The sequence below is a fragment of the Nyctibius grandis genome, chromosome 28, assembly GCF_013368605.1.
Source record: "Nyctibius grandis isolate bNycGra1 chromosome 28, bNycGra1.pri, whole genome shotgun sequence".
Classification (NCBI taxonomy): Eukaryota; Metazoa; Chordata; class Aves; order Nyctibiiformes; family Nyctibiidae; genus Nyctibius; species Nyctibius grandis.
The window spans coordinates 6,405,436-6,418,262 of NC_090685.1; the positions used below are offsets into that span (position 1 = coordinate 6,405,436).

Here is a 12,827-nt window from a genome sequence, read left to right on the forward strand (position 1 = left end):
GCCTCCGGCAGTTTAGGCCGCCACGTTGGCTCTTGCACACCACCTGTAAAACCCAAAACACACAGGTCGCTTATGACTGCACCGCCAATAAACACCTGAAAAATAACTGCCGCTTCAGCCCACCGATCGGCGCTCACCTTGCCAGAGAGTCAGCTCCTGTGCCCGTATCCCATGGTGCTCATCACTTGGCACCTTCAAATTAAATAAAAAGAAACACCATAACGTAGGCGTATCGCCACCAGTCATCTTCCCTCTAACACCACACAGCGACCCACCTTCTTACGGCGCTCCGCTCGCCTCTCCTCTCTGGTCCTGCACTGCTCATCCATCTGCATCTGCAAAGACAATAATGAATAAGTCACCCGGATGCAGAGCATCACTTTAAGAGTTCCAGACATCTCATTCCCATTAAGGAATACCATCCACAGCCCTACTACAGCCTGCCACTAAAATAAATACCTAATTCAAACATTAAGCCTTACACAGAGAAGCCTGAACACCTTAGAGATTCCATCCGCCCAACTAGCACTCTCCCTGCCTCTCCCAGATGGCTGCGGACATCTCCTCGGCACCTTCAAAACGTTACAGAAGTTACTGTCCTCACCTGCTGCCGCCAGCTAATCCCTCCAAGGTGACTGTACAACCTTTACCCCAACAGTCTAGGCATATCAACATATTACCCATAGACATTTATCGCTGTTCCACCTACCCGACTCTACACCCCCTGGCAGGGCAGCTCCGAGCCACGCACACACACGCATGCACACACACACACACAGAGCCCGATGCTACACAGAGGCACCTACAAAACAGGTGCCTCAAAGATGAGAGAAAACTCTCAGCGAGGATGACAACGCCCGAAGAGAAGACGCTGCGGGGCAAGACCACCTGCAGGACCGTGACGGCGACGTGAGGAGGCTCTATGGCAACCCCAGAAAGAGACCAGAACGTCATGGCCCATGACAAGAAGTGACTCTCAAAACAGAGAGGATGTACGCGCAAGAAGCCTGGCTTCAAGACCTCACCACGTAAGGATGCAGGGAATAAAGCCCAGTCCATCCAAAAGGACACCTGGAAAGAAGAGCCGCTCGTGCGGCAGGGAATGACGCCGCAGAAGATGACCGTCCGGAAACTTGCAAGATGGAAGACCGAACCAAACTTTCAGCTCGTTACAAAAGAAAAAAAGCGCTTGATTGGCACTACACTGATGAGTACAGGTGTTCAAGACTCTAGGGATGGCAGCCGAGGTGCGGGGCATGCTCTATGAGCACAATGAAGACATCGAGACCTGGGGAAGTTCTAAGACACACAAGAAACGCCGCACAAACTACACAAACACACGTAGGCTGGAACTGCCCTGCCCTGCCACACGCTATCATTGTTCTGAAAAGGAACCCCCGCCCTGAGCCCACCTAAAGTGGACGGTTCCTGCACAACCCTCTCCCCTACACTAACTTTAAAACTTGGAAACCACTTCCTGAAAGTACCAACCTTGTCTGCTCCTTCCCCCAACCGCTCTCCACCACCAGTGCCTCAACTTAGCTTTCAGATGGCCAGGAGTCCGATTCCATCCTCAGAAAGAAAAAATACAATCAGCCCACTGGATCAATCCTGCAGTCACCAGGTTCCTCTTCGTCACCTACCAAATAAACAGAAATTACAATCCACACACAACAAGGCCGTCAGTCAGCATCACATCTGGCACAGACCGCTCCCACAACATCCCCCACCTCGGACGCACCGTGGCATCCCGCTCGCCTGCTCCGTGCCGGTTCCAGGGTCGGACGCTGCGGCTGTCATCGCTCGTGGTGCCTAGGATACCAAAAGACACAAAATTACTGTGTCACTTGTGAGAAAAAAAACAAAACAAAACATAACCCTGTACCTTTTTTTTCGTGTTGGAGCTCATCCCCACATCAGCATATTGTCTTGTCAGAGCATGAAGTGCAGACCATGTGTGCCAGACCATGTAACCCCACGACCCCCACGGCGGCACCAGACAGGGCCCTTCCTCCCACCCCCCGCATGCAGGGACCGAGACCCGCCCGGCGCCACCGGAGCCCCCCGGGGCCGCCGCTGCCCGACCCGCGCCGGCAGCGGCGGAGCCTGCCCAGCCCCAACACCGGGCAGCTGAGAGCCAGACGGGGCTGCCCCTGCTCCCCCCGCCCGGACACGGGCTCGGCCCCAAAACCCCGCCGGCGAGCCCGGGGCAGCGTTCGGGCCCGCGGCCGCTTCCGCCCCCCCCCCCCTCCCCCACCAGCCTCAGGAGCGCGGAGCTCGGACCCGCCCGCCCGCCACAGCCCCGACCGGGGGATCCCCCCTCCCAGACCCGCCGTGCCCGCGGCCCCTCACCTGCCCCGGCGCCACCGCGGCGGGAACCTGAGGGAACCTCGCGACCGCCCGCGCCGCTCTTGTGTGCCCGCGCAGGGACCCGTCCCTGCCGCGCCCCGTTCAAGCACCGCTCCCTCGGCAAAAACAGCAGCGGCGAACTGAAACGCAGCCGCGGAGAGTCAGTTTTAAAAGCGACAGCACCGAGGAGAGAAAAGACGCGGTTAAAAAAAAAATAAGGACAGGGAAGAGGAGAAAAGCGGGCACGGAAAGAACATTTAAAAAGCGACGGCACCGACAAATTATTAAAACAAAACAGAATAAACGCAGCGAACGGGATAAAAGTAGACAGTTCCAAAATGCGAACGTCCGCAGATTGCTCCCACAACAAATGTGCAGTCCTTAAAAGCTATTCCTGGCTGCCATCGTCCCATGTCAGCCCTTTCACAGCCCCCAAGAGAGAACAGAGCACAAAGCCCATCCCCAGCAAGCTTTCCTTTTTGTAGAGAGCCTGACATTAATATTATACAGCACACCTGTGGGCCAGCCTGGGGCAGCTGCCCTGGATTTAACTGCTAATGGCCTTAATTACCATTCCACAGCTGGCCACATACTAAAACAAAGTGGAATGCAAAATGATTCTATAAATTTTATCCCCACAAAACCAGGACACCCCCAAAAAAGAACTAAACAAGAAAAACCATAACCTTGTACCTTTTTTTTCCTGTTGGGAGTTCAATCCCCACCTCAGCATATTGTCTTGTCAGAGCACGAAGTGCAGACCACGTGTGTCCCGATGACATCTGTGTGTGATGAACACCTGTTCACAAATAGTGCAGATGTGTAAGACTGATATCATTGTTGTGCTTTTAATAATCATAACTCAATTGCACTGACCGACGCATCTGCAAGGAAACAACTTACCTTATAAACGTAGCATCTCCTTGTGGAAAAAAATGTGTCAAAAACTGAAAAACACTATGATTCAGAGCTCCCAACCATGACAGAACACTTAAGACAAAGAGCGGCAACACTGCCGGACCGGCACCCCAAACGCCCCAGGACCAAACGCCCTCGTGAGGAGCCTGGCCCAGCTGCCCCGGGAGCGCAGCCCTGCCCGCCCCCACGACCCCCCGGCGGCACCAGACAGGGCCCTTCTTCCCCCTCTTCCGCGTGCGGGCACGGGGACCCACCCGGCACCGCTGGAGCCCCACGGGGCCGCCGCTGCCCGACCCGCGCCGGCAGCCGCAGAGCCTGCTCGGCCCCAACACCGGGCAGCTGAGAGCCGGACGGGGCTGCCCCTGCTCCCCCCGCAACGGACACGGACTCGGCCCCCAAACCCCGCCGGCGAGCCCGGGGCAGCGTTCGGCCCGGGGCCGCTTCCGCCCCCCCCCACCAGCCTCAGGAGCGCAGAGCTCAGACCCGCCCACTCCCGGCCCGCTCCCGCTCCCCCGCGCCCCGTTCAAGCACCGCTCCCTCAGCAAAAACAGCGGCGGCGAACTGAAACGGAGCCGCAGGGAGAGATTTTCGAATTCTGCCGCCGCTCCGACCCGCGCTTCGCCCGCCCGTGACGAACTACAGCTCCCAGCATGCCCCGCGGGACGCTCCCCACAGCCCCCGTGCCCGGTCCCTTCAGCCCGCTCCGCCTCGCCGCAGCTCAGTACCTGGCCCCCACCGCCGCCGGTAACGGGTGCCCGAGCTCCCCGCCCAGCACCCCGCTGCCCCCCGCGCTCCGGGGCCGCCGCGGCCATGACGGATCCGGCGGACGCGGCGCCTCCTCTGCGAGCGAGGGCTAGGAAAGATGGCGGCCGAAACCGGAAGTGGCAGCGCCTCATTCCGCCTCGGTAGGCGCCGGATTGGCGGAGCCGGCACTTCTTGCGGCTCTGATTGGGCAGCTGCAGCGCGCGCGTGGGCGGGACTTCCCTTCTGGGCATCGTCCTGCTTCCGGTCGTGGCGGGGGCGGTGGTCGGCGGGGACGGGGGCGCCGCTGCCAGATAGTGAGAACGGGCGAGGCCGCTTAAGGGGGCGGGGGCGACAGATAGTGAGCCCGTCGCGGGGCGGGGTCCCCGGTGAGGGCGGGGGGCGATCGGGGTCCCCATCCCTCCTCTCTCTGCCCCCACCCCAGGCCGCCATGAGCCTGCAGTGGACAGCGGTTGCCACCTTCCTCTACGCCGAGGTCTTCCTCGTCCTCCTGCTCTGCGTCCCCTTCGTCTCGGCCGCCAGGTGAGGCAGGAGGGGCCCCCCGGCGCTGAGGGGGTGTCCTGGGGGACAGGGGGGTCCCCAGGGCTAAAAGGGTGTCTGGGGGCTGGGGGTGTCCCCAGGGCTAAGAGGGTGTCCTGCGGCTGGGTGGGGGGGTTCCCGGGGTTGAGGGGGTGGCCTGGGGCTGGGGGGGGTCCCAGCTCCCACCTCCACCCCTTCCCCCCCACCCGGCCCAGATGGCAGAAGATCTTCAAGTCGCGCCTGGTGGGCCTGGCCGTGGCCTACGGCAACACCGTCTTCGTCGTCCTCATCGTCATCCTCGTTCTCCTGCTCTTGGGTGGGTACTGGCACCCCCCTCCCCAGGGGGGTTGGGGGCCTGGGCCGCCCCCCTCCTTGCCCCGCTGACCCCCCGCACCTTCCCGCAGACGCGCTGCGTGAGACCCGTAAGTACGACGTGACGGAGCGGGTGGCCCTGCAGAGCAGCCCCGGTGCCCTCGAGCACTTCCACATGAAGCTCTTCAGGGCCCAGCGCAACCTCTACCTGGCCGGCTTCGCCCTCCTTCTCTCCTTGTGAGTCTGGGGAGGCCCGGGGGGGGCCAGGGGGGGCCGCGGGGCCCGGCTCACACTGCCTCCCCCAGCCTCCTGCGCCGCCTGGTCACCCTCATCTCGCAGCAGGCCGTGCTGGGCGCCTCCAGCGAGGCCTTCCGCAAACAGGCCGAAGGCGCCAGCCAGGCCGCCCGCCGCTACATGGAGGACAACGACGCCCTGCGGAAGGTACCGCGGCCAGCGGGGGGGATGGCACCGTGGGGGCACCTCAGGCCCTGACCTGCCCCCCTGTGTCCCCCCTCCAGCAGCTGCAGGAGGCGGGGGGCGACGGGGGCAGCCCGTCCCCCTCCCACGATGAGAACGAGACCCTCAAGGCCAAGGTGGAGAAGCTGAAGGAGGAGCTGGCGGCCAGCAAGCGCAGTATGGAGGAGGGGGGCTGGGGGGGTGTTACGGGGGGGCTGTGGGGGGGTGCAGGTATGGGGTGACCCTGACACCCCCCTCAGCTCTGGAGAAGGCGGAGAACGAGGTGCAGGCCATGCGGCGCCAGGCCGAGGGGCTGACGCGCGAGTACGACCGGCTGCTGGACCAGCACGCCCGCCTGCAGGTACGGGGGGGCCGAGCCCCCCAAACCCCCCCTCGGTCCCCCCTAAACCCACACACCCCCTGGCTGCTGGACCAGCATGCCTGCCTGCAGGTACGGGGGGCAGGGAGGGTCAAACCCCCCTCGGTCCCCCCCTAAACCCGCCCGTGCCCCCCAGGCAGCCCACGATGGCCCCCGGGACAAGAAGGAGGAGTGAGAGACCAGGCCACGCCCCCCGGCCCAAGCCCACCCCACCAGCAAGGCCACGCCCACCAGGCCACACCCCTGCCCCCCCCATCGGGGCAGAACTCGGACAAGGCATTTCCAGGGACCCCCCCAGCCACCCCCACACACACGGTTGGGCCCCCCCCGGCTCTGTGGCAGCACTTGGGGGGTGTGGGGGGGCTGAGCCCCGTTTTAGGGGGTCTGAGTCCCCCTTTGCCCTTCCTGGGGGGGTGGGCGCCCCCCCACCAGCTTCTGCTTCAATAAACGTGGGATCAGAGTGGTCTCATCTGTGTCCCCCCCAGGGCCCACCCCCCCCCAAACCACCCCACGGCCCCAGCCCCAGCCCCTGCCCGGGCACAGAGAGACCCCCGTGGCTCCACCACCTTTATTGGCACCGCGCTGGGGGCGGGGGCACGTGTCCGTCCCTCCGTCTGTCCTCCTGCCAGCGCCCCGCCGGGCTGCGGGGACAGTGGTGGGGCTGTGTCCATCCGCAGGGACGGCCATGGGGCAGGTCCCGCCATGGGTGGGCAGTCCATCCGTTGGTCCGTGGGGGGCCCCACACGCTATGGGGCGGGGTGCAGGGCCCGGGCCTGGCCCCGCAGCGCTTCGAACTCCCTCTGCACGAAATCCGTCAGCGCCTTCCGCATCTCCACCTGGGGGGTGGCAGCCAGAGCCGAGGGGCTGGGCTCACAGAGCCGGGGCCAGGGGAAAGAGGCCCCGCAGAGTTGTGGGGCAGGGTGGCATCTCCCCACCCGCCGTGGGGCAGCCCCCCCTGGCACTCACCGTCGACGTGCCCTCGGCCCGCAGCCGCTCCAGGAGGGGCCGGACGCTGAATGGTCGTCCCACAACCACCGTGATCCGCTGCAGGACAGGGTCAGTACCCCATAGCCTGCCCCACAGCCACCCCCAGGCCCGCTGCCTGCCCCACAGCCACTCCAATGACCCCACCACAGAGCCACCCTGCCCCACTAACACCGCAGAGCCCGGCCCCACAGCCCTTCCCAAGCCTGCCCTACTCCCCGCCCCACAGCCACCCCCACGCCCCCCACAGCCAGGGTGTCCCTGTGCCCCCCCTGCCCTCACTCACCTGCCCCACACGGGGCACGTACGGGGGGGCGTTGGGCAGGACGTCGTTCATGCCTGGCACAGATGTCAGCAGGCGCCAGCGGCGGGACCTGGCCCCACGGTGGGACCCAGCCCCACAGTGGGACCCCCCCATGCCCTCCTGACACCCCCCACAGCCACCCCCGCCCCCCCCCCGCCACCGCATCTCCCATGTTGCCCTCCCTGGGGGCCCAGGAGCTGCCCCAGCTCCTCCTGCCCCCGACCCACAACCTCCCAGTCCCCCCGTGGCCCCCTGTGCCCCCCAGCACGCCCCTGTGCCCCCAGCCCCCTACCCACAACCTTCCAGTCCCCCCATGCCCCCCTGTGCCCCCCCCAGCCCCGCTCACCCCCGTGCCACAGGGGCAGGACGACTGGGTCGAGGCGGCACTCGGCCAGGAGGCGCCCGATGCCTGCAGGGGGGGCAAGGCGGCCGCTTTGGAGGGGCCGGGCAGCCCTTGGGGGGCCCGCGGGGGTGATTGGGGGGGGCACAAGAGGGCAGGCGGGGGGCAGGGGAGGCAAGTGCAGATGGTGAGGGGGCAACTGAGGGGCACGGAGGAGACAGCCAGGGTCCAGGGGCAGTTGAGGGTCAGGGGACAGAGCGGCGCAGAGGAAGGACGGTCGGGGGCAGTTGGGGGGCTCACCCCACTTGAAGCGCACAAATTCCTGCCCCATGTTCACTTTGCCTGTAGGGACAGGGGACCATGGCGGGGCAGCACAGGAGACCCCCAAGGGTCCCCCCCAGCAGCCCCCCACCCCCACCCAAGAGCCAATCTCCAAGGCTCCCAGTCCCTCCCCGTTCCCCCACTGCGGGTCTCAGTGACCTTGATACAAACATCTCCCCCATCCCCAGTCCTTCCCACTCCCTGTACAGCAGACGAGCCCCTCGCTCCCCGGTTCCCCCAGTGCTCCCAGTCCCCGTACAGCAGACGAGCCCCTCGCTCCCCAGTTCCCCCAGTGCTCCCAGTCCCTGTACAGCAGACGAGCCCCTCGCTCCCCAGTTCCCCCAGTGCTCCCAGTACCCTCAGGGAAGACGTGCACCCAGTCCCCCTGGTTGAGCTTCTCCAGGACGAAGTCCATCCCTCGCTGGTACACGCCGTCCCCTGGGAACCCCAATTCAGTGCACCGGGAGCCCTCCAGTACGGACTGGGAGCCCTCCAGTACGGACTGGGGCCAGCCCACCACAACACCCCTTGGCAACCCCAGTGCAACCTGAGACGCCCCCCATAGAGATGGGGATCCCCCCCCCGCAGCCCCATTGTCCAGTTGCCCCCAGTCCCTCTAGTTACCCCTGGTGCCTCCCAGTTGCCCCCAGCACCTCCCAGTGGCCCCGGCTCACCCCGGCAGACGGGGACGCAGCGGCCCAGGCTGAAGAAGCGTGAGTGCAGCTCCCGGGTGAAGCAGATGTCGGCAGCCGTGGGGGTCCTGGGGGCACGCGGGATGGGGGGGGTGAGCAGGGAGGGGGCTCCCTGGGAACCCCCCGGGCCCCCCAAGACTCCCCCCCTCACCACCGCATCTTGTGCAGGCTCCAGACATGGCGCAGCTTCAGGGAACCTGGTGGAGGGAGGGGGGGAGGTCACAGGAACACCCCCAGACAGAGACACAGAGGCCCCCCCAACACTCTTAGGGTCCCCCCAGCACCCCTCACCTCCCTCAAGATCTACTAGGGACCCCCCCAGTGTTGCCAGGTGACCCCCGCAGCACCTCCCTGGACCCCCAAAGCACCCCAAGACCCCACCCAACACCTTCGGGATCCCCTGGGGACCCCCCCAGAACCCCCCCAGCACCCTCGAGATCCCCTGGGGACCCCCCCTTCCACCCCAGCTCCCCCCACAGCCAGGCGTACCCCAGAGGTGGGGGTCATCCATGCAGGACTGGTGGTTGGAGAAGGTGAGGAGGGGGGTGCGGGGCCCCCGGCGCTCCACCAGCTCGTGCAGCACCTCGCCGTTGTACACTCGCAGCCGGTTCAGGTACCCTGCGGGCGGGGGGAAACGGGGGCCTGGGGGGCGCGGCGGGGAAAGGCTGCCCCGCGTCCCTCCCCACCACCACCCCTCCGCCCTCCAGCCGCCGCCGCCGCACCCCGGGCGCTGTCAGGCCCCCGGCGGGGCACTCACGGGTCCAGATGCAGCTGTAGGTGCCCACCAGGCCGGTGACGAGGCGGCTGGCCAGGGCCCAGGGCAGAGGTGGCCCCGCGGGGAAGGGCCACCTCACCGCCAGCGGCATGCTGCCATCGCGGGGGCCCGGGACGGCGCCTGGGGACGGGGCGCAGGCGACACGGCGGGTCACGGCGGGCCGGGGACGGCAGCGGGCCCCCCGGCCGCCGTCCCTGCCCCGGAGCCCCCGGCCCACACGCCCCCGGCCGCCGCTGCCGTAAAGCGCGCCGGCCGCCCCGCCGCGCGTGGGAAAGGTCGCGCAGCAGGACTCTCGCCCTGCCGTCAAGCGCGCCGGCCCGGCTCCCCCTCCCACCCGCTATCGCAAACTTCGGGGGAGAGGGGGAACTGCCGTCAAGCGCAGCGCGAGGTCGCAAATGCGGCGGGCGGGAGGACCCAGGGCAGGCGACAGCGCCGGGCAGAGAGGCCGGTAACTGGGCAGGGCTAGGAAGGCTGGTGCACCATAGAGGAGGGGACACGCCCCGCCCCCTTCGCCGGCGCTGCCGATCCCCGCGCGGGCCCCGCCCCCTCGCGCGGGAAGGGCCCCGCCCGCCACCGCCGCGCGCCGTCACCAGGGCGACGCCCGGCGCCATCTTGGCGTGAGGCCGCGCTCGCCGTTCCCGAGGGGCGGAACCGCGGCGGGGCCGAGGCCGGCGCTGCCCCCGCCCCGCCCGGGCCTGCGGGGCGCCCGGCGGCAGTGGAGCGGGACGAGCAGGTACCGCCACTGGGTCCCCACCGGGCCCGCCCCCGCCCCGCCCTCCGCGGCTGACGGCGGGCCCCGGGCCCGGCCTCACCCCGCTCCCCCCGCCCCGCTCTCCCCGCAAGGCCCCCCCGGGGCGGCCGCCGCCGCCGCCGCCATGGCCGCCGTCTGGCAGCAGGTGCTCGCCGTGGATGCCAGGTGAGACCCGGGGAGCCGGGGGGAGGCACCCCTGACGTACTGGGCCCTTTGCGGGAGGGCGGATGCCCTGACACCCGGGCCCTTCGTGGGGGGACACGGCCCGGGCACCTGGGGCCCTGACACGGAGGACGCCCTGATGCCCGGGTCCCTTTGGGTGGGGAGGCAGATCCTTTGGGGGCTGCACCTGGGCCCCTGACACACGGCTACGTTTACTACCCCACACCGTGGTGCCCCCCATCTCCCCTCCGTCCCCCGTGCACCCCCGGCACGCCGTGCCAGCTGCAGCCGGCGTGAGGGCCCCCCCCCCGCCGTGTCCCCAGGTACGCGGCCTACCGCACGCCCCGCTGGCCCCAGTTCCGGACGCAGTACGTGCGACGCCGCAGCCAGCTGCTGCGGGAGCAGGCGCAGGGGGGAGCGCTGGAGGGGGGCACCCGGCGCTGGTACCTGCGGGTGCGCACCCGCCTGCTGGCCCAGCGCTACGGGGCCCTGTCCGAGCAGAGCAGCTGCCGCGCCCACAGCAGCAGCGCCCTCCGCGCCAGCCGCACCACCCTCGACCGCATGGAGGTACGGCCGTGGGAGGGGGACAGGGGAGATGGGCTGCGAGCCCTTCCCTTCTCTGCGGGGCAGGGAACCCACACGAGGGGGGCTCAGGGTCATGGCACCCCTCCTGGGGGCTGCAGCACTCGTTTTGGGGGGCTGATGGGGTCCTGACACCTATTTGGGGGGGGCCTGTGGGGTCCCAGCACCTGTTTCAGGGGGGCTGTGGGGTCTCAGCACCTGGTTTGGGGGGGGATTATGGGGTCCTGGTACCCCTCTGGGATCCCCGCGACCCAGTGGGGTGTGGGGGCCCCCCCACAGCTGTGTCCTTCCCCCAGGACTTCGAGGAGGACCCACGGGTGGCCCGGGGACACCGGCGCTCCCTCAGCCGTGGCTCCCACCCTGGGGTCCCCCGGGGGGCCCCTGACGAGCGGTGAGAACACCCAGGTCCCCTGGCTGGGGGGTGGGTCAGTGGGTGCTGGGGGGGGGGGGGGAGTGTGTCAGGGTGCTAACACCCCGGCCTCTGGGTCCATAGTCCCCCCGGGGTGGTGCCGACGCCGCTGGCAGAGGCGAGCCGTGCCATGGCCGGGGACACGACACTGAGTGAGAACTACGCCTTTGCCGGCGTCTACCATGTCTTTGACCAGCACACTGACAGCGCCGGTAACTTGGGGGGGATTGGAGGGGGGCGGCTCCCCCGGGCGCCTGCGGCAGCGGGCGCTGGCTCGTGCCGGTGCTGACGGGCACCCGTGGTTGGGCAGTGCCGAAGGTGCAGTTCGCGCACGACGACCGGCACCTGCTGGCCTGCTGCTCGCTGGACGGCACCATCTCCGTGTGCCGGCTGGCGCCGGGGCCGCCGGCGGTGCTGCAGGTGCTGCGGGGCCACGGCGGCGGCGTGGCTGACTTCGCCTGGTCGCTCTCCAACGACGTCCTGGTGTCGGCCTCCCTGGACGGCACCCTGCGGCTCTGGGCCCCCGCCGACGGGCGCTGCATCCGCCGCGTGCCCGACCCCGACGGCGCCGCCCTGCTCTGCTGCGCCTTCCAGCCGCTCAACAACAACCTCACCGTGGTCAGTGACGCCCCCGGGACCCTGCTACATCCCCCCCCTCATTCTCCCACGGGTCCCCTTGGTGTGTCCTGGGTCCGCTCCCTTCTTCTCTTGGACACTCAACAACCACCTCACTGTGGTCAGTGACATCCCCTGCACCCCCCAGGACCCTCCTCCATCCTTGGGTCCCCTCGGCATGTCCTGCCATGTCCCCCGCCCCCCGGGACCCTCGTCCTACACGTGTCTCTCGAGCGCGGCAGCCCCCGGTGACCGCCCTGAGGGGCAGGAGAGGGGCGTGTTCCCCTCCGGCGGGGTGTCCCATGTCCCCATCGCTCTGTCCCCAGGTGGGCAGCGCCCGGCACATGGTGCGGGTGGTGAACATCTCGACAGGGAAGGCGGCGCGGGGCGGGGCAGGACGGCTGCCCGGGCGGGTGCTGGCCCTCTGCTTCGATGCCCCCGGCCGCGTCCTCTGGGCCGGTGACGACCGCGGCTCCGTCTCCTCCTTTCTCTGCGACCCCGGCACTGGTACGGGGAGGGGCAGCACAGCGCTGCTGTAAGGGTGCTGTGGGGTCGCAAGGGCCAGTGTGGGTGCTGGGGGGACTGTGCGGCAGCGCGGGGTGCTGACCCCCTCCTGTCCCCCCAGGGCGGCTGACGAAGGCCTCGCGGGTGGTGGTGCAGGCCGGCGGCTCCATCACCTCGCTCTCGGCCCGGGCCTGGGCCAGCCGCGAGGCCCCGGACCCCTCGCTGCTGGTCAACGCCTGTCCCGACCGCCTGCTGCTCTTCCGGTGTGGGGCGGGGGCTGCAGGGGGCTGGGGGGTCCCTGGGGCGGGCGCAGGGCTCACCCCCCTCTGTCCCCCCCCAGGGTGGTGGAGGAGGAGGGCTCGGGGGCACCAGGGCTGCGGCTGCGGCGCAGCTTCCCCACCCGGCACCGGGAGCAGCCCCTGCGCAGCTGCTTCTGCCCCCTCATGTCCTTCCGGCAGGGGGCCTGCGTGGGTACGTGGGGCTGCTGGGGGGGCACCAGGGGGCCTGTGTGGGTACGGGGGGGGCACCGGGGGTCAGGGGGCCTGTGGGGGTATGTGGGGGCACTGTGGGGCGGGCAGGGGACCTGCGTGGGTATGTGGGGGAGTGCCGGGGCAGGGAGCTTGCGTGGGTACATGGGGGTGCTGGGGGGGCACCGGAGGGGCAGGGGTCTGTGTGGGTGCACAGGGGGGCGTT

General features: G+C 68.2%; 3 protein-coding genes across 9 annotated transcripts in view; 2 read left to right on the plus strand and 1 right to left on the minus strand.

Moving 5' to 3' along the window:
- WDR13 (WD repeat domain 13) overlaps positions 1-12,827 on the plus strand; it is a 50,633-nt gene that overhangs the window by 37,399 nt on the left and 407 nt on the right. The window contains exons 1-9 of one of the 2 annotated variants that reach the window (XM_068419766.1): positions 9,809-9,844; positions 9,955-10,027; positions 10,348-10,591; positions 10,903-10,997; positions 11,100-11,227; positions 11,326-11,633; positions 11,957-12,137; positions 12,256-12,397; positions 12,475-12,605. In XM_068419766.1, coding sequence (XP_068275867.1) covers positions 9,987-10,027; positions 10,348-10,591; positions 10,903-10,997; positions 11,100-11,227; positions 11,326-11,633; positions 11,957-12,137; positions 12,256-12,397; positions 12,475-12,605 — 1,270 coding nt within the window. In that variant the 5' untranslated portion in view covers positions 9,809-9,844; positions 9,955-9,986. Of the gene's footprint in view, positions 1-9,808; positions 9,845-9,954; positions 10,028-10,347; positions 10,592-10,902; positions 10,998-11,099; positions 11,228-11,325; positions 11,634-11,956; positions 12,138-12,255; positions 12,398-12,474; positions 12,606-12,827 lie in introns of those variants that run through there. The other variant, XM_068419767.1, reaches the window with a different exon arrangement.
- Positions 4,253-6,155, plus strand: BCAP31 (B cell receptor associated protein 31). 2 transcript variants are annotated; one of them, XM_068419667.1, is made up of 8 exons: positions 4,253-4,325; positions 4,454-4,551; positions 4,764-4,864; positions 4,953-5,097; positions 5,166-5,301; positions 5,379-5,493; positions 5,577-5,677; positions 5,832-6,155. In XM_068419667.1, exons 2-8 carry the CDS (start codon positions 4,460-4,462, stop codon positions 5,868-5,870), a joined length of 729 nt encoding a protein of 242 aa, XP_068275768.1. In that variant the 5' UTR covers positions 4,253-4,325; positions 4,454-4,459; the 3' UTR covers positions 5,871-6,155. The 2 variants fall into 2 exon arrangements, with proteins under 2 accessions (XP_068275768.1, XP_068275769.1); XM_068419668.1 differs by having other exon boundaries at positions 5,382-5,493.
- Positions 6,250-9,479, minus strand: TAFAZZIN (tafazzin, phospholipid-lysophospholipid transacylase). Of its 5 annotated transcripts, none has more exons than XM_068419670.1 (10): positions 9,094-9,479; positions 8,826-8,954; positions 8,491-8,533; positions 8,319-8,404; positions 8,002-8,082; positions 7,624-7,665; positions 7,330-7,392; positions 6,966-7,018; positions 6,662-6,739; positions 6,250-6,531 (listed from the first exon to the last, which is right to left on the minus strand). In XM_068419670.1, exons 1-10 carry the CDS (start codon positions 9,200-9,202, stop codon positions 6,442-6,444), a joined length of 774 nt encoding a protein of 257 aa, XP_068275771.1. In that variant the 5' UTR covers positions 9,203-9,479; the 3' UTR covers positions 6,250-6,441. The 5 variants fall into 5 exon arrangements, with proteins under 5 accessions (XP_068275771.1, XP_068275770.1, XP_068275772.1 ...); XM_068419669.1 differs by having other exon boundaries at positions 8,488-8,533; positions 9,094-9,476; XM_068419671.1 differs by lacking the exon at positions 7,624-7,665 and having other exon boundaries at positions 8,488-8,533; positions 9,094-9,477.